The sequence below is a fragment of the Aspergillus homomorphus genome (assembly GCF_003184865.1).
Source record: "Aspergillus homomorphus CBS 101889 unplaced genomic scaffold BO97scaffold_2, whole genome shotgun sequence".
In the NCBI taxonomy this organism is placed as follows: domain Eukaryota; kingdom Fungi; phylum Ascomycota; class Eurotiomycetes; order Eurotiales; family Aspergillaceae; genus Aspergillus; species Aspergillus homomorphus.
Genome location: NW_020291888.1, coordinates 924194 through 947910, shown reverse-complemented (window position 1 = coordinate 947910; position 23717 = coordinate 924194). Strand labels below are relative to the sequence as shown.

The window sequence follows — 23717 nt, the reverse complement described above, 5'->3', positions numbered from 1 at the left end:
GAGAGAGAGAGAGAGAGCGTGGGTGGAAAAGGGAAAAGGGAAAAAGAAGAGGACGCAGAGAGCGTGGGGGTTTTGGGCTCTCGTCCCCACATCTCCAACTTACCAGTCGATGTATGTACTGACTGGATGCTGTCATATACTCTCTCGACTTGGTCTTGTTTTTTCTTTTTCTTTTCATACTTCTTTTTTCTTTCTGATTTTATTACTGGTCATCGTCCCTACCGGGGGAAATGCATTACAGAGAGAGATATCCCTTCAATCCCCCTGTTTCTCCGGACTCAAGACCTCCATCTGTTCTCGATCCTCCGGAGTCAGGAGCTGGAGTCGGCTATCAAGATCTCCATCCCCAAAGAATCGCCTGTCAATCTTGACCCAGTAGATCATATCGAACGCCCAACTCTTCCTGGCCGCGTAGTTCAACCAAAAGTCCCCGCTATGCCAACTATCCAGCATGTGGCCGGACAGTCGGTCGGCCTCTGTGAGCGTGCCGCGGTCAATGGCCGCTTGCTCCCGTTCCTGCAGCACTTGGATAAACGTCGGTAGAACCGTCTCATTCATGTTGAAGGTCAGCGAACGGTGCTTGACCACCCAGCGATCATCGAATTTGTCGCCCTCATTGGCCTTGCCGATGCAGCCGATCTCGGTGAACGATTGCTTGGAGAGCTGAAGCATGATGTCTGCCATCTGGCTGTAAACCAATTCGAGTCTCTCTTGCGAGACATTGGGGTCCAAGATCGCGCGCTCGTCGCGCGACCGACCGGGGATATTGATCGCATCGATGAAGTCGCCCTCGTTGCTGGTGTGTTCCATGATGATGAAGGGCCCCAGGCCCCTGGGGCTCTCTTCGGTCATCCCGTAATGCAGAACGTGAGGGACGCGCAGGTTGGTAAAATATTCTAGGTACTCTATCACCGCGACCTCGCGCTTCACCTTCTCCTCTGGGAACATGGAAGCACCAGGGCAAGGAAACCGTATTACGGCTGAGCCTTCATCGCTGAATTGCATCTGAAACCAAAAATGGAACGATCCTCGCTCTGGGCCGAAAAGCTGCTCTGGAACCCCTCCTCTATGCTTGTCAACAAAACGACCTATGTCTCGGAGAACGTCATGTTCGAAGATTTTGTTTTTCCAGAGTTCAAAAATCTCATCGCACTTGGCCCATGCGTCGTCATGTTAGTCCATGCATCGTGCTGTGATGATTGGAGCCGCTGGAGTCGGAAACATCCTGCAGGTTAGTACTTCAGATGTTTAGAGACTCCGTCCTCAATATGAGCGACGATCATATTGCAGAAAGTAGATAGAGATCTAGCTCGCAAGAGGAAGAAGGGGGGAGGGGTCCCCCTGATATAATGGGTAGGCTGTTCAGATACCCTGGACGCCAAGCCACCTGTTGTTCACTTGAGCGCTGACCTGTTTCATCAGAATGTCCACATCCAGTCATTCTGCACCGAACATACATAAATAGTACCTGATATGTAGTCCTTGTTGGAAGCCACAGCAGCGTCTCAGATTCTTCGATCAGTCGTCTTGGGAGAAGTCCATTCTGGCCGTCAGCCGTGGCACAGCCTCATCCGAAGTGAGAGGAATCACAGCCCAGTTCTCATCCCCAAGACTTTGTTTCACCGGGCCCATACCGCAGCAACCTATCCGGAAGAAAGTCGTGTGCCTTGCAGTGTAACACAGCAGTGAACGAAAGAGACAGTACTAAAATCAGTGGCAAGAGCTTGGCATCTTGCTACCTAGTGCTTATTCAATGAAACCCTTGTGCGAGGATATGCGACGCAAGTCATGGAACTTGTTGACCCACATGTAAGTCCCTGGTGGGATAACTGCTGATTGTTAACCCTCCCAATTGTATACCAGGATATAATCATCTGAACTACATGCTCATTAGCTATTGACCCTCCAATTATCCATGAGCCTATACAAGAGAGCGAACCGATCGGCATTGGAGTACGACCGGTAAGCCCGAAGTGTGGGGGACAAAGTAAAAAGCGGGAATGAATCTCGGCTTCCATCCATCCAGGACTGACACAAAGCGACGCCGATCAGGCCATGAACCTGACCGTGACTGTGGCGGCGGCGGGCTGGACCGACCATCATGATGCGGGCGGGCGGGTGCCTTCGGAGGTAAACCTCTTCTTTTCGCCCAGTAGGCATTGGATGAGCTGCCCTGACCAGGGAGGGATAATGGCATCAAGTCAGACCGACTGACTGACTGACTGGCTGGCTGGCTGGCTGGCTGGCTGGCCACGGGACCGATCCCGATCCACCACGGCGACATCCACATTCATCACCACCACCACCACCACCACCACCACCACGCTCGGCAAATATCGAGCCAATTTAAGCGAGCTGGGGATTCCCGAAAAGCGTGGGTGTGTGTGACTGTGTGGTAATATCCACTATTCGTAGCATGGCACTCGTCATGGATCCTCAGATAGATAGAGAAAGAGATGCAGAAGCAAGAAAGAATGGAGTGGGCGGGCGGAATGGGGCAAGTGGAAGTGGACGATGCCGATTTTCGGGTTTTCCCCAGAAGAAGGAAGGGGGGGAAATCCAGCAAGCGTGGGGGTTGCCTTTGCCTTTCCCCAAACCCCCAAGCAAGTTCACCACTCTCCATTCTTTCTCCCTTACCTAATAACTCCTCTCCTCTTTCGTCCTCCTCTTCTTCCTTCAAGTCTCTCGCTCAAATCCTTTTCCGGCTGAGCATTGATCGAGAAATCTGCGCAACGGCAAGGATAAACGCTGTCCCCGCCCCCAAGCCTACAGTATACACGTAACATCCGGATCTACACTTAACACTTGAAGACTTCAGACTCATGCGAACTATTGCATTGCTTCACCAGTACCAGTCAACACTAGGAGAAGAGCGGAATCACAACATCCACGATGTGTACCACTTCTAGGAAAGAAAAATCGCTGTACATACACACACACACTCACACATAACAAACACCACTGCAGACGCAGGAAGGAAAAAAGAGAGAAAAATGAAGACACGACGACACTATGAGACAATGTGTGCAAAGGAGATGCTGCCTAATTTCCACGCTTCCAGAACAAAAGCAACAACATGATTAAAGAGATGATTGAAATAATGACTGACGGACTGGCTCGGATGCAAAGGTCGATCGATCGCCTCCCTGAATCGTCGGCGGAGAGGGTTGCGAATTAATGAACAAAAAACGTCGAGGAGACCATCGTGGTCACTGTGCTCGCAGGCACAAAATGACGCCGGCGGAGTAGATAGGGTCAGAGCCCCACACCCCCGGGGGTGACATAGGTCGAATCCGAATGAACCGAAACGATCAGGGGCAGTAATGCCTTTCTTGTAACCATCAATCCCAGGCGACTCCTCGTTGGCGCTGGAAGGATTTTCCACAAATCTCCCATGCGTAGAAAGTTGGAACACAAGACACGATACGACACGGAATGAAGTCCAAAGGCCTGGAAGTTGCTTTCGCCGTAACACCGAGAACGCAGAGCAAACACATGAACAGATGACCGGTTGAATCATCGAGCACAGGCCGGGCATGGAGTCTCGGGGCAGAGACCGAGATCGAGGCTCGACCCGGGCTCGGAAACCAAAACATCTTCTAGTGAAAAGGAAACAGGTCTACAAGATACCAAGGGGTACCATGCCGTCATAGATCGATCCAACACTCCTCAGGAGATTAAATAAGACAAGACACGCAGGTAAAACGCCATTCAAAATGCAGCGATCAGAGGAAGTGGGTATAAATTTTCGACGTCTCATGGACTTCCATTTCCTAATAACCAGTCAGTAACCCATGTCTCCACCGGTGAAAAAGCCAAATACGCACCATCTTGAAGTTATTGAGCTCCTCCTTGATCTGCTGGGCGAGCAAAGGTGTCAGGCGGTTGCAAGTGGCAATGTCACCTCGTCGGTCATACTCCCCGCTAGGCCACGTCTCATGGAATTGGATACGAGGACTGAAGACGAGGCTCTTGGCAAGGGGCGTCACAGGGGCGCTCTTTGCCTCAGAGGCCAGGAACCGAGTATCGGAAAGATAATCATCTTCACCGGCAATCTTGATTGCGTCCGAGCGGCGGTTGCCTGACCGCGTTGGGTCCTCTGGCGTGCTGGGTACACTGGAATGCGGCGAGTCGTTGTTGACCGCTTGGGAATTCTCAAAAGATTTAGTAGATGTCGTTGGGATATTGGTATCCGAGTTTGTCTCTGCAAGTAGCTGTTAGGCATGTCCGACCGAATCAATAAGCGAGCCACTTACTTTTGAGGATGCCTTTCCGGACTGCTGCCAGGACTTCCGCACGCTCCCTATCTCCTCCGACAATGCTCTTGCGTGACTTGTCGAGACCACCATCATCATGATGACCTGCAGCGTTCGACCCAATCGACTCCAACTTCGGGAATACTGTACCCCCGTGAGGAAGATCTCGAGCGTCCGCATTAACCGCCCCACTCTTACGGTCTGCTTCAATATTGACCACAGACAGCTGTGGTGCCATTGGCTCGGTGATCACAGCATCCGTGGATGATGTGCTCATAACTGATTTTGGCCGAAACAAACCGACTAAGGAACGGGTCGAGCGTTTCATCCCTTTGCCCATCTTTCGTAGCATGATCGAAGCGGAAGACGCGGTTGAGGAAACGGACAGATTATCGGTGGAGCTGTTGAAGATACGGCCTTGGTGGTGCGAGGAATAGATACTCTCGCCTAGTCCACTTGCCTCCTGCTGCTCAGCAATCGCCGCTTGTTCGGCACCTAGCTCTTCCTGGAGCAGTTCCCTGCGGGCCCGTTCGGCAGCGATCATCTCCTTCTTGTTTGACGCCTTGAGGAGCTCAGAGGCGCTGCCGAACGAGAAGGCCCTCCTCAACCTCGATTTTCCAGGCCGTTTCAGGTCGTTTTTCGTAATTTCCGCAAGTCGTTGTGTAGCCGGGCTCTCGGCTGGTGAAGGCTTTGAGCTGGGGGCAGATTGTGGAGGTTTTGGAGTAGAAGGCTGTGAATCGACCACGACCGGCTGGGAGAGAGGTGAGGGCTTGGTGATCCGTTTGGCTTCCTCTGTTTTGCTGGGGCCTCGACTAGAGGGGTTCGCGTTCTCGATGTGTCCTGCATCTCGCACAGAGGATGTAGAGGAGTGGGCGGACGGAATGCTTCCCTGGACATCGCGGTTGGACTGAGCCGATCGGGGCCGATGATTTTGATCGAAGTAGTCATTGCCACCTGTCGATGGAATCGGCGATGATGTGGGCAAGTGAAGCTGCATGTTGATGAGGCCGGCATTATCGATGGTCCCCCAGCTCCGACGACGATATCGCTTGGCCAATTCCGTTTGAGGCTTGTCCGCCCGGGTTGTGTCGTCTGCACTGGGCGCTCGAACATGACCTGGACGGCGGGCTCCGTCGGAGGCAGAACCAGTTGACCCCGGAGAGCTGGGCGTGCCCGGTTGGAGGAAGCTGTCGTCCATGGTAACCGGTGCAGTTCGCGCCGACCCAGGCGCACTTGTGTGTGGCTGCGGAGATGGAAGCCCCGCAGCACTGTCTGGACGCCGGTTTCCGCGGCGATACCGATCGGGGGATGGGCGAGAAACGGTGGGAGAAGATATGTTCATGAAGTTGGAGGAAGGGATGTTGACCGTCGACAGCGGACGCAGGGGAGGTTCAGCACGTAGCTGCCGGGACGGAATGGCGGAGTCGTCTTTGGACATGTAGGATTGGACAGAGGAGTTGGAGGATGAAGATACAGAACCAGCTGCAGGATGATGGGGGAGGCGCGAGTTGAGTCCGCCGTGCGCAGAACTTGCGGATAATTGAGGTGCGGAAGGGGCAGAAGAGGTACGGTGCTCGGGTCTCAAGTGAGGGGAGAACGACTGTCGGTTCTGGATGCTCGTCGAATTGGAGAGGTTGGGGGTGCTGGTGAATTGGTAGGGAGCCACAGCCTGGTGGCCCGTCCTGTAGGTCGCAGAGTTACCCGTCGTATTGTAGGTGTTCCAGGACATAGTCGAGTTCCGCGGATTTTGTGAGTGCGAGGGAGGCGAAGAAGGTGCGAACGCGCCAGAGGAGGTTGAGGGTCGAGTTTGAAGCACAGTAACCGTGCCACTTTGCTGAGGGATTGTCTGTACCAACGCAGCCATGATGTTCTCCTCCGCTACTCAGAACGAAACAGAATCCGACGCGTGACAGACGGCGTCACCGGTATGGAGGTCCCTTGATAGTTGAGTTTGTTTCTCAGAACTTAGCAAGTCGAACGTCGAGGGATATCGGAACGGATATTCGAGGGTAGGAGCAAGAGATAGGAAAAAGGAAAACAGAAGAGACTCTGTGCTACACACAGTTGTCAGTCAGCATTGCACAAGAGCGAGCGGGTTGAGAGATTGGTTGAATTTCGAGGGTCGATAGCTCTGCGGCCACGATGGTGCTTTCCTCCTCAACCAGGGGGGGGGAGGAGGTGTGAGTGGGTGGAAGAGGGGAGGGGAGGATAGCGAAGGCAACACACCTGTTCTAGAGGAAATGCCAGCCGATTATACTGATACAACAAATAAGGAAAATGCGCTTCGGTCATGCAAAACGAATGCTGTTGATGTAAAGGAAGAAAGGGAAACGAAGGGCTCGGATCAGGCGATCGAGGAGGGAGGAGTTGACGGAGGTACGACGGAAGGAACACAAGGCTCCAGGAGGACAGAGGGCTGTCTAAAGCGGTCGAGCCATGTACACAGATGGAAACAGATGTTATTGAAGCTGCTTAGAACGAAGATGAGGGAGGAAAAATGCACAATGGAAGAAGAAGTGAAGGGGGTGGGGGGGAAGTCCTGGGCACCTTGTCTTCTGTTACAAGCAGAAGACGGGCCGCGGGCGAGGACGGAGAGGGAGAGGAGGGAAAAGAGACGGGTGGGCGAAAAACGGATAGAGGAGAGAAAATGCAAAAAAGGAAGTGAAGAGAAGAGTAAGAGGGGCGAGTTGAAGGGTAAGATGGGAAAGAGGAATAGGAATTAGAGAGGGAGAGCGAACAGAAGAGAGAGAGGGAGGGAGAGAAAGATAATGGATGGGAGGAGGAATGATGGGGATGATGGGACGAGATGGGAGTTGCGCCGCGCTGCTTGTTTCTCTCTCTCTCTTTCTTAGGGGAGACCGACGACTGACAGGCGGGCGGAGACTGGCGGACGGGATTTTCCAGAGACCGCGAGAAGGATTGGAACGCCAGGCACACACACTTTCTTTGCTCCCAATCTTGTCTCGGTCCACCAATTTTGTTGTCTTTTCCCAGAGATGTTAAATCCAATCCAAGATTGATTGTTTGATTCCTTGATTAAATTGTTTTGGTGGTTGCTTCATGCACCTACACTGCGTGTAGAAGAAGTTTAAGAGAAATTCCCCAACTAAGGAGGGTAAAAAAAAAAGTAAAGTGATGGGGGTGGTGGTTCTCAGTCGCTGATAGGAAATCCACGAGGCAAAACCGATGAAGTGGTTGTATGTACAGTAAGTGTGTATGGTACGCAGTACACTCTCTCTCTTTTGGAGAAAAAAAAAACTTGGAGAAGAATTGTAGAGCATTTTCAAGGGGATTACTCTGATTGCAGATGCCAGTCATACATGAAAAGCAGTAGTTACTAGATGATTGTCAGTCAAGCTTGACTGACACCTAACTACTATGTATCACTCTATCCATGAATGATCGATTCTCCCTCCCTCTTTCTCCCCTCATAGGAGATAATCGTATCACCCAACAACCCGATCGTTCGCCGTGAGATAGGCCCATAGCTAGAATAAAGTTCGAATTCTCCTGAGCCACCTGAGTCGGATAGGACGCTGGTCTCCCCTTCTGCATCAGCCAGCGAGCTATTATTATTCGCTCGTCCGACGAAAGGGGTAAGACATCTTTGGGGCTGTAGACTGCAGAGGGCATAGTAGGGTATAGTAGGGTACGGTAACCGGTACGGAGAGAGTATGAGAGTTAGTACAGCCCGGGAGTACTAGGCTGGGGACTAGTCCTTCGCTCAGTCAGTCGGTGGTAGTCATGCTGAGTGCTCTTGTTGCCATGCTATTCTCGGTCAGTCAGTTCTCAGTATTCCGTATCGTTATCGATACGACTATTTTCCCCATCGCCAATACGTTCGGGCGGGTCAAAAGCAGCAGACCCTCTCTCCCTATGGACAGATACTAATGCCAACCCACTCCATCCGTGGTTTGAAAACAGTAATTGAAGGCGAAGCTAAGGTTACCTGGGAACTAGGAGTGAACGGTGGACGGGGCGTGAGTAAATCTGCCGTCCGGTGCCTGGTTCCCTGGTAGATATCGATAGATAGTCGAACGATAAGTGGGATCGATGTCATCTTCTATTGTCTTCTGGAGGGGTGGTGGTAGTAGTAGTAGTAGTAGTAGTTATTTCTATGTTCTTGCCTCAGGCTGCCATAGGCCACCTCCTTTTCTTCCTCCCCCTGCGCTGATTTACATCTCCGTCTGGGCAACAACAACAACAACAACTCCTCCTCGGTATAAGAAGAAATGAACAGAACGTGCTAGGTGCATAAGACCATAACTGGGACCATATGCGTTCCTAGCGAACTGAATAGTCCGATGGGAACGGAGCAAATTGGAAGCTGATTTGCAGCCACACACCAACTAAAATTCTTAGTTGTCACGCTATGACTGCTAGACTGGGGGGTCGTGGTTGTTTTTTTTTTCCCCTGGCAGTCCTCCAGGCTGCCCAGGTTTTTTCCCAATCCCAGCAAACAGTGCTACGGAAGCTCGGAGAAACCGTCTGGAGAGAGCTAGCGGGGATCGCGAAGGGTAAAGTTCCCTCGGTCGCTCGGTCGCGGGACTGTTGCCGCCTTGCAACGATGAGCATAAGAGGTGCCCACCCCGTTCCTCGTGTATAATAATAGATTAATGCCATTATTATACCAGAACGATAGTACTGCCCAGGATTGCTTGCTGAGTTCCTGCAAACCACTTGGAACAACTTCGCATGACCGGCACTGGACTGCAACTGTTTTCCATCTCTTCCCCTGATACCAGGGCTTGTAAAATTACCATACAAAAATAGTTCCAGAGTTGACCGACAGGGTAACTGCAGTCTCATGGGGGGGGTTTGTTTTCTTGCTGTATAATGATCTCACTGAGGGAGATCATCACCTCCCCAACCACCACCAGCATCGCCCCCGGATTTCCCGCGCTTATGCCTCAATCTGATAGCGGTGGTGATCTCGTACCCTCCGAATCAACCACTGTCTCATGGCAGCCAAAACGTTTGTATACCGGCATTTTCAAACCCACCGACCTTTAATTCTCCGAGTTAACAAACAAGCAACCACCACCGGCCCCTCGTATCTAAGCAAAACAACACCCAAACAGAAAAGCAGTTGAACCTAAATTCCCCTGACTGACCGATGTCTCTGCCTATCTACAAGTAATCCATGAATCGAGTCAGGACATTCCAATCTCAAGGCCCCAGTGGGAACCTCCCGTGGACGAGTTCCGTGGTTCAGATTGTTCCACCAGTGTGTAACCTAATGGCATAACCCGCATTATTCGTGTTCCCCCTCTCGATGGTTTTCTGCTTTTCTACACACACCTTCTTTTACTCCTGTTGCTCAAAACCCACAGCGCAAGAATTTAAGAAAATGAAAAATTGAGAAACTCCCGTGTCGCAGACTCCTACGACTCTCCGGAACCTTCTGTGTAGTGTGTACCGTGGGACAAGTCATCATTCCACCTAATTGTATGTGTCGTGAACTATCTTTGCGCTTTTGCCTGCGCCGCCCGCCAACTTTAAACTTCCATCCGATATCTGCTGTCCCGGGTTGGAACCAAGGAACCCTTTTCCCCCCTTCAGTTGTTGATCCTTTTAAACACTCATGCACAGATCTTCCCCATTTCTTAGTGTACGTGATGTCAGCTCCTTATTAATCGGACCAAAGAAGTTGTTTCAGCATCGGAATTACGCGTAGTAAGGGACGTTGAATTCCGAATCAATCTATGGGGTACATATCGGAATGATTCACCGTGCCCTCTTGTGCTCGCTGACCTGACAGCCAGCCACAGAAAGTATACAGAAAGGGTTGTCGCCCTCCGTCCGTAGGGCGACACGAGAAACAAGAAAGGTAAAAAATCAATAGAAGCATCCAAGAAGCAAAAAAGAAAGCATATGACGAGAAGAGCCCTCAAAAAGCATGGAAAAGTTCGGACTGGTTGCAGATTAGACTGAAAATCTATAAGCTAATCTTCAGAATTAGAATTCGGGCTATTGACGCAGTGCAATGCAATAGCCACACCGTTCAACACATTCGGGTTCCTTCCTCTTGATGAATACACCTGCTGGCTGGCTAGCTCTGCCTTAAGACAATTCCACTGCCGTATACTCACATGAATGCCCGGCAGTGCTCATTCGGGTTCGGAATATACCTTAGTATTGTCTACTGTCAGGTCTGAAACAGCGTCGGTTGCCTTTTCGTAACGGACTGTATCAGGAATTTATCGATGATGAGCCGCAAAGCGTGCTGAGGCAACCGAGTCAGATGTGTAGGTGGCGGATATTTCGGCCGTCAGTTACTGGACACACGGTAGGCAACCCGAGAGCTCCAGATCGCAAAAGTTAATCGGTTATTCAATGTTTCGAAGCTTGGCAACATTCTTTGTCGGTCGGCACCCGAGAATATGGATAGCTGAACGGCGGGGGGAGCTCGCTTACCGATGCTGCTTGAGGATACTGCTAGGAACACCCAAGACAGTATCTCTAGCATCTAAAGCGAGAAGCGGCCCAGACAAACTCAATAGCCTAGTCACTAGAGCTATATCCTGAACTTGGGCTGTGATGGTCGGGTTTGCTGATTGTCGGTGAGCCTGAAGCTATCTGAGCGAGAAGTTAACTTGACCGTAATGTTGCTGTCTACCACTTGTTGCTGCGATCATGCGGCGTTCGGAAGATCGGTCCAGCACAGGTCGTGCCAGGCCAACAATCTGGGATAGAGGAAGATGCGGGACGGGAAGGGTTGTTGCGATGGTGGGTGATCAATTGCGGGCGCGTTTGGAGATTGTCTTGCGGCCCACTTGGATGGGTTTAAATCCGCTGCTTCTACGGTTCGTTTTCCCTCCAGAAGCACTCTCTCCCTCTTTCTCCGTTGCTTTGCTTCGCTTCGCTACTATTCATTACCTATTGGGGGGAGGGGTAGACAGCTTTCGCTATGTAATTCTCTCAACTCTGGCTGACGCTCCTACCACTTTTAATTTGATTGAAATTTCAAGTAAGATACCAAACCGGAGACTTGCTCTTCAACCCGAAACGCAGAGATCGTTGGTGCCGTGATTCTTCCATAACTCGCAACCCACAAAGGTGTGGATACATGAGTATTTTCCGAGTCATCTTTAAATCTCATCTCCAAGAATTCCATTTCCCACCCCTCTTTGCCTCTTGCCTTCTCTCTCAGAGACTCTCTTGCGGTTAGTGCCACCGCAGATCCCATGTAAGGAGTTCCCGCGTGATCGACAGAGCAACGTTGCCATACTTATCACCATCAAGAACCTCTCCCACCTCTTCCCTGACAGCCCTCCATCAAGACAGCAAACGGGACGTATCCGTGGATGATGGATGAGACAAGACACACATAAGACAGGGACGGTGGCTGTGAGCACCGGACGATGGCTGTGGTGGTGGAGAGCGGACACACTGCCATCAGGTTTCACGTTCTGTCCCAATTTCTCCCCACACCATGTTGCCCGTCTGTCCGCCTGTCTGTGACTCCGTTGACCACAACGGGCGCGCGCAAACGACTCTATCTACCATCTGCACCAGTAAACGCCAATTTCTCCAACAAGCACGATCTTTCGCGTCGCGCCATCACAACTGGAAGCTACAGCCTCCATCTAGCATATCTTCGTCTATCTTCCAGATCCTCCTGACCAACCCTACCTAATAAACAACCACCCAGCAACCTAAATATACTTCGGACCGAACACCCTCCGAGCCCGTTAGAACCATCGTATTCGCATCCCTGCCAACAGCCCCATCCCTCCACCATCACGTTTTCTCAAGTTCTCTGGAAAATTCCCAGGGATTCCCAGAAGGTGGGAAGTGGAGCAACCTGGCAGTAGCAACTTGCAAGGTAGAACAACATAATCACCGAGCCTCGCTTCGAATCGCTTGCGGAAGAGCAACCTTGGCGTGAGCACAACAACTGACGAGATCAAGTGGGTTTGCTATCTTCCGAGTCCATACTTGACTTATCGACCTATGAACAATGACTATGAACGATGAAGGCCGAATAGGAAGAAAGAAGAAAAGAAATCGTACGGTGTGAGATATCCACCATAAACTGCCTGACTATCCCGATTACTAAAAATCGGCTCTCGCAACAATCAACAATTCCGATATCCGAGCACAACCGCGGTTCGACTCCACTATAGTCAGTCTACTGGCTCCTACGCAACATCTACTCCAAGAAAGAATCGAGGGTGGTGTCTGGAAGAATGCGATAATCGACCATCACCGAGGTCAATCCCACAGCCATGTAGCAACAATAACATCAATAAAATGTGATCCGTTCAATTGACCTCTAAAATAACATCAATCCCAAGGCCAGGGCCTGACCTGAAGGATTCTCTCTGACAATGGATTGTGGGTTCCAACCTTCAAAACTACGGTACACACTCACAATCGGAATCCTGGCAAGAAAATAGCACCCGCCGACGGCGGACCATGGGACAACCAAATCCATCGAATTATGATGTGACCATGATATACAGGTGGACAATCCTCCACGGCGATTTGCGGTTCCCACTCCCGGAAACCGTCAAGGGACTGTTCTCAAATGTAGAAGCCAAAGCCAAAGCCAACAATCGTTATGGAGCACCCTGTGCTTGCTGCCTTGGACACATTTCTCGCCACACTTCACTCAAGAGTTCTTCCTCACGGAGAATGATGAAATTCCACTCGGGTTTGGTGAATGATGCAGATGTAAATTAAGCCATCGGCTTGAACCGACCGCGACCGCGACCGCGACCGCTTGGATGCCTGAAATGGCAGGCAGGAAGAGGACGGGAAGCCAAGTCAGGGACGATCGGAATCACCGATATCGCCCATGTGAGATTTGCATGTGGCCATGACGTTTGCGTTGAGGTCTAGAGTCGACTAGGAACCGACTGCCATGACATGCTAGGATGATAAGGGGTTTAAGAAACAGAATTAAGATCTAAAGAGCCTGGAGAGGGGTAGAAGAAGAATGCAAAAAAGTAAAAAGGGTTCTATGGGCTGGCTGGAACCGGCTAAATTGACCCCGGATTTTACGGGAATTGGAACATTGAATTCTGGAAGTTGTTCGCAGGGGCTAAGTTGACCATGTAACCTCCATGTTTGTTTATTGGTTGTCCGCGGGTTTGGACAGGGAATGCTTCAAGGTTCATTTGACTCGGGAGTCGGGATATTCATTGTGCGGCACCACCCTTGTTAGGGGAAAGCCAATTATGTGAAATCCGGGGGGAGGAGAGGGAGCAGCAGCAGCAGTAGCAGGGACATGGGTGGTTGTGTTGGAGTTTTGTGCCGCCAGCTGCGGGCAATAAATGATGACGGACTGCTTTGCTCTATGCGCGTGGGCTTTGATGTTGCGTCGTAGGCCTGCCTCCTGGCCATCAGGACAACCTGGTTCGGCTGGGGTAGGTACTGTACATTGCTTGCATTGATAGCGGCCTCGTGGGCGTTCTCACGACTCACTCATCGGAAAATAGGGACTGTGCGTGTTTGATGATAACCCCGGAATATCTGCAGTGTTGCTTTGCTGCCCTACGGGCTACTGGCCAGTATCTGCGTTGAGGTTGAAGCATCGGTCGGCAATATATTCCACGCGCGGATAGATCCTCTTTATCGCCACCACATTTGCATGGCAGGGACGAGTAAGTACCAAATTTACTATCCAGAAAGTCAGCGCGATAGCAGCTCAGGATAATCCAACCAACCGTCACGCAAGCTTATATCAAACCGAACCCTGGATGCAGACCCCGCGCCCAACGATGGAAGTCAAGCCAAGCCAGCCATAAGGTACTATCTATCCCATTCCACCTGCGTGAACCCTGGAAAATCCCCAGGGCAGCAGCTGCCAGCAGCAACCCAAGCCCTAACCAGCACTCCAGGATCCACCCGTGGCGACACCTCACCCTGTTCCAATGATCCTTCCGTTCCATTTACTCGAGGAAGTCTAGCTTCAGGGTGCTCAGACAGCGACACACAGATTGAAAGCGGGCCTCAAACAACATTGCAGAGAGGGGCAACGACGTCCCACAATCTGATTGGTCACGCGGAGATAAAAATCCCAGCCAGTATCCATACAGTCGAGATTAAGATATCTCATCTCTCTTATACGTACTTGTTGTACTCATGTAGTCGGACTAACAGAGTCCTGAATCAAGGCCCGCGGCATCCGGAGGAATTTACGCCAAGTTTGTCCGGGGCCAGTGTGATTGAATCAAGCGAAGCAGGGACACATCACGGTGCATATTGCAGCAAAATCCCAACAACGGTGGCAGTAACAATGCCCTACATTGACTTAGTCATTACTTATTTGCTCTGCTGACGGTACTAATGTAGCAACGGAGATATATCTGAAACACCTAGGTTCTAATTGCGACTCCCTTCTGACCTGGTCGGACATGAGCGCGGATCGGTAAGGAGAGAAGAAACACGCCATGACTGCGGTTTTAGGTGGAAGTACTCCGGAATTGCTGACCATTATTGTAAATGAGGTACGTACTGTACATGTTCTTCTCTTGTGCTTGTGCTGGACTTTGCGAACAAGGAAGCGGCGTATATCACTTACCTCCCTAACCTATCTACCTTACATCGCAGGTGTACTGAGCCCCAGCCTGATAGGGCCGTGGTACTTGTACGTACATACAGTCCAAACCATCCCCAGTTATCTCGCGCGTCTACGGTCGTCATCTGACTTCGTCCTTGTTTCCGACTCTGATATCTACGGGGTCGCATTCATTTCCTCGCACATATAGATAACCCGTAGCAAAGCAAGACGCGACAAGACGATCATCGCAATCCCTTAGATACTACCCGCTCAATTCCCAGCGGGGAGAAGGAGGGGGGCGGAGATGGCGTAACTGCAACAGCAATAAATGACGCTTTGGGGCCAATCAACGCGATTCCTACATAACCAAATCAACGGGACTTGATGCAAAAAAAAGTACACGGCTGACTAGTGCCATCTGCAGGTCGCTGCAACCGGAAAGCCACTAAGCGGGGTTACGCTGACTTGTTCGCGTAAGGATTCCGTTGCTGCTGCTGCTACTGAGATGCAGTCCTGCTGCTGACCTGCCTGATGCGATCGACTGTTTTCCTTCTACGGTTACGCTGATTGATCTGGCTGGTTGTGTAAATGAATCTATCCTGTAGGGAGTACTTGTCCTTTTTTCTTTCGATGTGTGTAGGAGGAGAAGGGGCGGCCAGCCAACTCCTGAATTATTTGTAGAGTACGGAGTATATTGTCTCGGTATATTGAAACAGAGACAATTCCGTGGCCGATAAGCCCCGATAAGGATCTAGCACTGCAAGCACAGCACACAATTTTGACTCTCCCGAGTCGGGCGTTGCATGTGTTGTCGTCGCGGCTTAGACCTTCTATGCGTCTTTTCCTTCCGTCCCTTCAATCTCTTTCTTTTCGGTTTCCAGAGTCCATCGTCGTAGGATTCTACGTAAGGGTTTCAAGCAGCCACACTTTCCAGTAGAAGTCAGACCTCCTACCCGAAAGATCAACACCACCCAGACAACACAAAGTCACAAACCAATCTCCCACAACGAACAACCAACAAACAAAAAACCCTACTGGCACAATCAACCACCACCATCAGCACCACCACCAGCAAGAAAGCAAAAAGACGGGCAGCATCTCAGACAAGAACCGCCCGATCTGACCCACAGCGGGGTCCACCGGTCTCTCGAGAGAAGCAGCAGAAAGCAGCAGAAGCAACAATGCGACCTTATCTTGCCCCAAAAAGAAATCGACAACGTCGACAATGAAGGTGAAGCTAAATTGATATCATACATAGAACCTAGTCTTGAGGGTATAAATCCCCGGTACGACACCAAAACCAGGATAGCGACCAGACGGATTAAATTATCATACGTATACAACTTAACGGTCCTTGATCTTACATGAGTACGTGGTAAACTCACTCCCGTCTTTTTGCCCCAAACAACTCCTGGTGGTGCATGAACCACCGCCGCGAAACAAGAAGCATAATGAGTGGAGCTTGACACGGGTGTGCTGTGGATCGATCCCCTTTTGGACCGGGGGGGGGGGGAGGGGGTCAGTTTGAACTTCAAGGTTTGTTCGATTCACTCTGGGTCCATATTCCTGCCAGTTTGGTTTTGAGGGTTATTGAATGTAGGTCGGTAGAGATTCTTCGATTAGTGATTGTGGCTTGATGAAGTGCATGCGTGGCTTTGGTGCGAGCTGTAGGGTTGGTTTTGGGTATGTTTCTTGGTAGGTTCTGTAGGCGTTGGTTGCCTGGGGCTACTTACTACTACTGTAAGTAGTTCGGAAGGATCAGTGGATGGATGGCACTAAGGCCTCAGGCTGTCAGGCATCTACTATGTGTATACTTTCAGTTAGAGGGTACAGAGACTGGCTTGTCAATCCGGGTAGATCTCGCGAGCTTATGCTTGTTACTGAAGATTGCTGGTTGTCAAGCTTGCTCAAGGGTTTAGAGCCGGGTAGGATGGATGGCAGAGAGCCAAAAAGACTTACTGATGCTACGGGATATCGGCGTGTAGGGTTAAGGAGATATTTGTGATTTTCCACTTCAACCATGAGAGTAATATCTGAAGCATGAGAAGACCATCCTACCCATACGGCTGAAACTTGAGCCTTATGCATAGCCATCGTTAAGCTTGTTCTTGTCTGATCTTCTCCTAGTTCATGGGTTCACAGAACAGCTACATAACCTTGGGGTTGTTCATCAGCCAGCCCAAATCTGTAGAGCAGCAGGGTGAACCACGGAAAGATCTTTAAGAACCACAAGCCAAATACCTTATTCTTCACCTTGTAACTGACGGACATCGCATTTTTATCATAATTGAAAGCTCTTTTCGTCTAAACACATGACAACAGCTACAGTATCATTAACCCAGCGCCGCGCAGCCACGGTGCACGCATTCAAGCATAGTAATAATGGCACATCCACGTCGATGACAAAAGACCCGCTTCTCGACGCCGAGATATTGGGATCAAAACATAACAACACGCTCAGCTTCTACCAAGTCTTCTTCACTCATCTCATCATCGCCGGGAAAAGCTTCACGCTGATACGTGTCTCAACTCAACAAAACCACGCCGACACCATCATCTACACAGCGAGCGCACAACAGATAAAGCGAAGATGTGTCACATGGAAGTCCACTGCTACTCATGTAACCATTTCTATGCCTACAAGGCGTGCTGCGTCCGCTATCAGGAACCAGACCACCAGGAACCCCCCGCCAGAACGTACCTGGTGCCTGGTTTATGCCTCATATGCCGTCAGCCGCCTACCAAGGTGAATCTCAAGAAACGAAGCCTTCTCCTCACCGTACAGCAAATGGAGATCATCATGGACATACCTCACACGGCTGAAGGATTTCTCGACAGCGTGGCGCGCTTTTACCTCAGGGGGGATCATGATCGTTGGTCGCAGCCAGGGTACGTACGTCCGAGAGACCCGAGACAAGTCATGGCAGAAGAGGAGTACCTCAAGTCGCTGGAGGTCTCGCACGGAGTCGATACTGATAATGATAATACTGCTGCTGCTGCTGCTGTTGGTAGTGGCCCTGGAGCCGAGTGTGATCGTGGATTTGCCAATATGCATGCCTCTTCCTCCTTCGGTCACTCGATCTTGAGCTCGGAGCCGGGAAGGGTCTATCCGCTTTACGAGCCTGACACGGATATCCAGCCCTGGCTGCCGGTTGAGGTCCGGTCCACGGCAACGGGACAGGCGAGGTTGGTGACAGGAGACAATAATGATCATACACAGAGAGTCGGCAGCATGGTAGCGGGATCGCTTCTCGAGGATTGGGGTATGACTGCTGAGGTAGTTCATCCTTCGGCTCGTCGTGAGGATGCTGGCGAAGCGAACGGCAACCAGGTACGTACTGTAGTCAGCCAGAAGATGAACAGGGAACAAGATACACTGACCAAGACTGTTGAAAGAACACACAGCCCGGACTGCTTCCATCATATGGGCAGAGACACAACACCACCACCTCTCAGACTGCATCGCAAGCAGCAACCACGGCCAATGGCGGATCACGTCCTTATAATTGGACCCCGGCATTCCATGTCGAAGCCCCAACTCCTAGCGAGACCCCCCAGGACCTCACATCCGGCGTCACTCAGAACATCCACTCCCCCATCTTCGTGACAGCCAGCAACAATCTCGCCCACGCCAAAGACGACCCCTTCTTCGACCCCCGTCCTTTCCCTTCCACCGGCAGCTCATCGACTATCAGTCCCATGTCGACAAACCCATTCATCAGCCACTCCATCCCCACAGCCAAACAGGACACCCCAGCAACGCCCGCCATGAGCCCACATGGATCCCTCACAGGCTCACCCATGGGCTCTTCCACCCGCCCCGCCTGGATAAGACAGCCCCCCGAGTTGGAAGACTACTGGAACGAGCTTTACTCTGCCCCCTCGTCAACCACATCCACTCCAACCCACCGCCACAACCGAGAGTCGTTCACAATGGCGTCTCCCACCGCGACCGCGCGGGCAAGGCGCAGCGGAGAGATCAGGCACGGCAAACGCCCGATTGGCGGACGTCCACTTCCGTCTCCAGCAGTCACTGATATCGACCGTCCTGCCAATGATGCCGGTGCCAATCATCCAATGTCGAGCGAGCTCATCCCCAAACCTGAACCTCAGCGCAAGCGTGCGCGATTCGTGCGGTTCCAGGACGAGGTGACTCCTCAATCAGCCGTAGGCTCAGGTAGTGCAGGTTTCAACTTTGGTTACTCTGGCTCAGCCGTGGGCGAGGTTGAGAAGGCGAATGGCAGTCCAATTGGCGTTGGGTCCTCTGCGTCTGCGTCCGCGTCTGGATCTGGAGATAAACAGGGGGAGGGGTCGGCCGGGGTCAACGGCGATCTGATCGATAAGGAAAGTGATGCTCAGAGGGACGAGCTGCAGTGGATCTATCAGTGCCATCTGCATGATCAAGAGGAGCGTCAGCGGATGGAGCACGAGAAGGCGCATGACAAGGCGCAAAACGAGGCTCTTTTCAATGCTCTCGCTAACGCTCTCAACCATTGTTCTGGGGATCTGAGCAAGGAAGATGAGGATGTGGATATGGAGGATGAAGATGTGGAGATGCAGTAGGTTGGCAGAAATTGGGGGTTGTTTGTTTGGCGTTGTTGGCGTCGTTGTTGTTGTGGTTGTGGTTGTTGTTCCACAATTGGGGGACGTTTCGTTTGCTTGCGATTTCAATCTTTGCTGCTCCTGCCACTCTTTTTGTAACAGAGTTGGGCGAGCGAGCGTTGGTGGCGGATCTTCTTTCTCTGGTCTCATTTCTTCCTGGGTTGATTTTGTACGAGGTATCAGAATGTGCTTTCTTTGATTGCTATTTTGTTTTGTCATGTGTGAGGGACATCTGGCTTAATGATTCCTGGAAAGGACAAGTGAACTTATCGTCAGACCTCGAAGTGTCATCACGTCATTAATGTATTCTCTCTCTCTGTCTCTTTTCTAATCAACCAAAAACGTAATTCACTTAAAAGTCATCCTGATCGTCCTCATAGTCTCCTCCATCCATATCTTCGTCGTCATCTAGACCTTCGAATACCATGAACTTCTCGTTCTTCGCCTCGGTGTCGTCTTCGACCACGTTGCCGTCCTGAACCTCGCAGTCCTTGAGAACACACTCGCGCCCGATCTTACTTCTGCGCCCGATGATACAACCGGACAATTGGGCACGCTCGCCGATGACAGCTCCATCCATGACCAGGCACCGCGTCAATCTGGCGCCAACTCCGATCACACAGTTGGCTCCGATGACGGACTCCTTGACCACCGACTTCTCGTTGATGGTAGTGTTCATGTCGATGAGGCAGTCTGCTTTGGTGACCGTGCACCGCTGCGCGACATTCGAGGTCCCGTTAATTTTCTGGTTGTGCGCAAAGGGAGAAGCGGCGACGCGGCCGACTTCCTCGATGGCGTCCAGCTTGGCCAACTTCAACGACACGCTCAGGAGCAAGGCGGAGCTGTCTACTCGGCGAACCAATGGCGCGGACGGTTTGGAAGAGTGCATATATGCCAGAATGGGGGGAACATGCAGAGGCTCGGCGCTATCTGCGTCCTTGGCATCGGTGTTCTTAACGCGAGAGGCGAACTGGACATCGTCGGAGAATGCACCGTCGCGAGGGACGCCAGCCCCCGATTTTGTGGAGATCATGGAGTTCAGATCGATCTCATCCTCTAGCGAGTCTCCATCCTGGCTCCCGCTCTCACCCTTGTTTTCAGGCTGAAGGATCTCTCTCAAGTGGAGCTTCTCTCCCAGACCCGTTTGCCATCCTGCCTTCGCCCACCATCCCACAAGATCTTCACTGATACTCTCAAATAGCTCGTTGAGACGCGAGAATTGAGATACCCAGTATGGAAGAAGATAGCAATTCGAATCTCTGAAGCTCGTGAGAAGCTTGATGCGGGGATGCTTCTTGACCAGAGAGTGTCGAATGAGCAGGCCTTTCTGTTCCTGCATGTTCTCCTTCAGTGTATCCATCGGCATGGAGAGAGCGAGCTTCGACAGTCCGAAGCGCAGCGCAGCCGGTCCGTCGAGCGGGTGAGACACGGCCGGTGCCTCATCTTCCTCGAGCGGGATGGTAGCCACGAAATCCGTGGCCTCGCCCTTCACGCTCTCTTCTTGACCCTTGGTCTGGTAGAACATGGCAAGACCACCGCGAGGACTACCACCTCCCAATCCCACCGTCTTCAGTCCGTCCGAGCCTCCGAGTGCACTTTGTGCCATCCACGCTTCGATGAACGACTCTCCGGGAATATCGCAGATCAGATCGCAGGGAAGAAGCAAGAAGTCAGACTTGATGCACGACTGAACTTCGGGGAGGCGGAGCAATTCCGCCGTTCCGGTAGTCATGGTCAGGTCAGGCGGCGAGAGAATCGACGGCGAAGGGGATGGAAGGGAGGTCAAGTATGGATTTGTGCCCATAGCGCTTTCTAATGGCTGCTTGATTGCTGATGGAGTAACGATCGTGATATCTATAACCGGATTGGCAAGGTTAGACTGTCGGGCGGAACCTCAAGCGCAATTAACCAAGGGAGACGGACTTGTGATTCCCATGCGATAGCACCAGTCCAGCGGGTAGTAGATCATCGGCCTGTTGGCGATCGGGACGAGAGCCTTGGGAGAGTCCTCATTTGAGGTGAAGGTGTTCAGACTGACCTAAAGGGATTCGGATCAGTTAGGTGCTTTCTTCGTGTTTGGACGGATCGGACTCACACCAGGCCCGCACAGGATGAGGGCTTGAATGCCCGTATTGGGAACTGGCACGGAATGCGGCATGGTGACTATGTACGACTTTTCTATGACTTAGAAGACTGGCGGAGTCGAAAAGAATGTATGGGACCGAGACTCGATCACTCAGTCATACAAATTTTGCGACAAAGGCTGGACGCGGGGTGGAGGGGAAAGAGGTAGCTTCGGTATGGGGCGTCGTCGAAAGAGGCGTTGTATAAGATATGCTCAAAACCCTCTAAACCATATCTAAACTGAGCCGCGTACCGGAGGAATCGTTAGTTTAGCAAGAATCAGGATATCAGAACTGGCTCTTGCTGAGTCTTGAGTCAGGGCCGTTGACCAAAACCAAAATCCCACCAGCATTGCGCCGATAGCATGACTGACTCAGCAATCGCGGGTCGGGCTGCGGTAGCTGCATACAGTGCAACGAATGCAAATATCACAAACCCATGATAGCATCGCTCCTCTAGTTACGATACCGTATCGATTACTGACCCAAAACATCCCGCGGTTAAACCAGCATCACTCACCAGCCACATGTTTCTTGCTCTGCTCTCTCCGAGGCCAGCCCGCGCGGCTCTCACTCCCTCCTCCTCCTCCTATTCCAATCCAGCGCCTTGCCCGGACGCCTGCCCCTTTCTTCTCTTCCCGCTTGAGATGTGATTTTTCAGCTAAATGGAACTTTCCTGAGTCTTTGCGCCTCTTGTGATTGATTAACGCCATCTCGATGTCCTTCCCTTACTCCCAGGATGCTCGCCGCCGGCGGGTGGGAGCCGGAACGGGTTTCAGCTCTTCGGGGAGACGGACTGTCCTGGGATATTGGGTGCCACTCGCCCTGACAGTAGGCATCGCGACCGTTGGTATAGCCGCCTGGATCTGGAGCGAACGCAGCGAAGACGATGATGACGAAAATGACCGCGATCGCCATCGTGACGATGAGCCGTTCCCCGCCCCCGGTCCTGGCGGGGAGGGTTATCCTGCCAGTGGTGACTTCGAAGGAGCGTATGCTCGTTCGACGGCGACTGATATCCCCGGTGGCCACCCCGAAGACGCCAGCATGATGGCACGCATGCAGGGAGCCTTGCGCCGCACCCCCAGCCCCCAACAGATCATTGACGGAGCCAGTAAGCGAGTCGCCGCGGGTATGGCTGCGGCCGGAGCTTTCGTCGGCGGAGCTCTCACATCTATTCGGGAGGAAGATAGAGGGGACTTCGAAGACCACTCGCGCTGGTCGGAGGAAGTGGAATCCAGAGCCAACCAGAGGGAACAGCCGGCTCCTGCTGTGCCCACTACCCGTGAGACTGTCCCTGGACCTGCTCTTACCGACAAGAAAAGGAAGACTATCGCGATCGTGGTATCCTCCGAAACTCCTCGGCTAGATCCTGAGGAGATTATGTCGCAACATGCGGTATGTTCTACAATGTAATGATGATTCGGGCCTTTCGCGCTAATGTCTACTGTAGTCAATCCTTTCCCACCTTCCAGAACATGTCAATCTCGATACCACCCGAGTCTTCGTTATGATCTACGCGCCAGGCCTGAAGCATGCTCCTAACCAAGGCGGCTCCTCTCCACCCACATTGTCGGTCACCTCTTCGTACTCCAATATTGCACCCGAAGAAGCGACATCGCCGGGTGAGCTACCTGGCCGCGAATTGTCAGGAGAGTCTCGTGCGACGGATGAGCAAGACGGTGCCACTCCATTGTTCCGCACCCTTTACACGCAAGCCCAAGCTCTTGTCGAAAAGCCGAACACAATAATGCCCTTCAGCACTGCCACTGGGTATGTGCACCTTGTGCGCCACATTTCCCCCGATACTGTCTATGTCCAAGAATCTTTGGCTGGGAAGGACGGGGAGGCAGTCCATCATATCTCCGGCTGGGTCAGACAGGTGGTCGTTGTGGTCGGGGATGAAGGTGGCCGTGGCGGTTTGATTGACAGCGACGATGAATCAGCTTTGGCGGACAAAGGCGAGAAATGGTGGCAGAAGGAGGGCACCACCGGCATCGGTAAGCGCATTGATGTGGTCGATGCGCTGCGGGTCGGCGACGACTGGAGACGACGTGTGTCTGGGTTTGATTGAGGAGAGATCGGATTCTACCAGTGTCACTCACTGGATTCAGCGAAGCGTGTGATGCTTCGCATGTCTATAGCTGCACCTGCAATATCCCCCTGCATGACGATTCTTTGCTTTTTCGTTCGATTCCCCTGTCATGATAACGTGCGGTCTTTGAC

General features: G+C 51.9%; 9 protein-coding genes across 9 annotated transcripts; 4 read left to right on the top strand and 5 right to left on the bottom strand.

The window, feature by feature from the left end:
- Positions 1–255: 255 nt before the first annotated feature.
- BO97DRAFT_335747 (uncharacterized protein) lies at positions 256–1170 on the bottom strand (the record flags this gene model as incomplete). The annotated part of the gene is made up of 1 exon (XM_025691439.1): positions 256–1170. A coding segment is annotated over one exon (915 nt), but the record flags the coding sequence as incomplete, so codon positions are not given.
- A 1728-nt stretch (positions 1171–2898) lies between these two features.
- On the bottom strand, positions 2899–3666 carry BO97DRAFT_79779 (uncharacterized protein). The gene has a single exon (XM_025701073.1). It carries the CDS (start codon positions 3536–3538, stop codon positions 3011–3013), a length of 528 nt encoding a protein of 175 aa, XP_025556102.1. The 5' UTR covers positions 3539–3666; the 3' UTR covers positions 2899–3010.
- Positions 3632–6222, bottom strand: BO97DRAFT_79762 (uncharacterized protein). The gene is made up of 3 exons (XM_025701072.1): positions 4257–6222; positions 3828–4204; positions 3632–3773 (listed from the first exon to the last, which is right to left on the bottom strand). The coding sequence occupies exons 1-3, from the start codon at positions 6118–6120 to the stop codon at positions 3726–3728; spliced, it is 2289 nt and encodes a 762-aa protein (XP_025556101.1). The 5' UTR covers positions 6121–6222; the 3' UTR covers positions 3632–3725.
- An 86-nt stretch (positions 6223–6308) lies between these two features.
- Positions 6309–7045, top strand: BO97DRAFT_79786 (uncharacterized protein). The gene has a single exon (XM_025701074.1). It carries the CDS (start codon positions 6497–6499, stop codon positions 6977–6979), a length of 483 nt encoding a protein of 160 aa, XP_025556100.1. The 5' UTR covers positions 6309–6496; the 3' UTR covers positions 6980–7045.
- A 13-nt stretch (positions 7046–7058) lies between these two features.
- On the bottom strand, positions 7059–7614 carry BO97DRAFT_79759 (uncharacterized protein). Its single transcript, XM_025701071.1, has one exon. The coding sequence runs from the start codon at positions 7535–7537 to the stop codon at positions 7256–7258; it is 282 nt and encodes a 93-aa protein (XP_025556099.1). The 5' UTR covers positions 7538–7614; the 3' UTR covers positions 7059–7255.
- Positions 7615–17104: 9490 nt separating this feature from the next.
- On the top strand, positions 17105–18512 carry BO97DRAFT_79708 (uncharacterized protein). The gene has a single exon (XM_025701069.1). The coding sequence runs from the start codon at positions 17357–17359 to the stop codon at positions 18371–18373; it is 1017 nt and encodes a 338-aa protein (XP_025556098.1). The 5' UTR covers positions 17105–17356; the 3' UTR covers positions 18374–18512.
- Positions 18159–19524, top strand: BO97DRAFT_79711 (uncharacterized protein). The gene has a single exon (XM_025701070.1). It carries the CDS (start codon positions 18466–18468, stop codon positions 19327–19329), a length of 864 nt encoding a protein of 287 aa, XP_025556097.1. The 5' UTR covers positions 18159–18465; the 3' UTR covers positions 19330–19524.
- A 152-nt stretch (positions 19525–19676) lies between these two features.
- Positions 19677–21793, bottom strand: BO97DRAFT_439864 (translation initiation factor eIF2B subunit gamma). The gene is made up of 3 exons (XM_025698022.1): positions 21464–21793; positions 21292–21406; positions 19677–21222 (listed from the first exon to the last, which is right to left on the bottom strand). Exons 1-3 carry the CDS (start codon positions 21524–21526, stop codon positions 19721–19723), a joined length of 1680 nt encoding a protein of 559 aa, XP_025556096.1. The 5' UTR covers positions 21527–21793; the 3' UTR covers positions 19677–19720.
- Positions 21794–22054: 261 nt separating this feature from the next.
- BO97DRAFT_360494 (uncharacterized protein) lies at positions 22055–23691 on the top strand. Its single transcript, XM_025692362.1, has 2 exons — positions 22055–22889; positions 22945–23691. The coding sequence occupies exons 1-2, from the start codon at positions 22209–22211 to the stop codon at positions 23563–23565; spliced, it is 1302 nt and encodes a 433-aa protein (XP_025556095.1). The 5' UTR covers positions 22055–22208; the 3' UTR covers positions 23566–23691.
- The last annotated feature ends 26 nt before the right edge of the window (positions 23692–23717 follow it).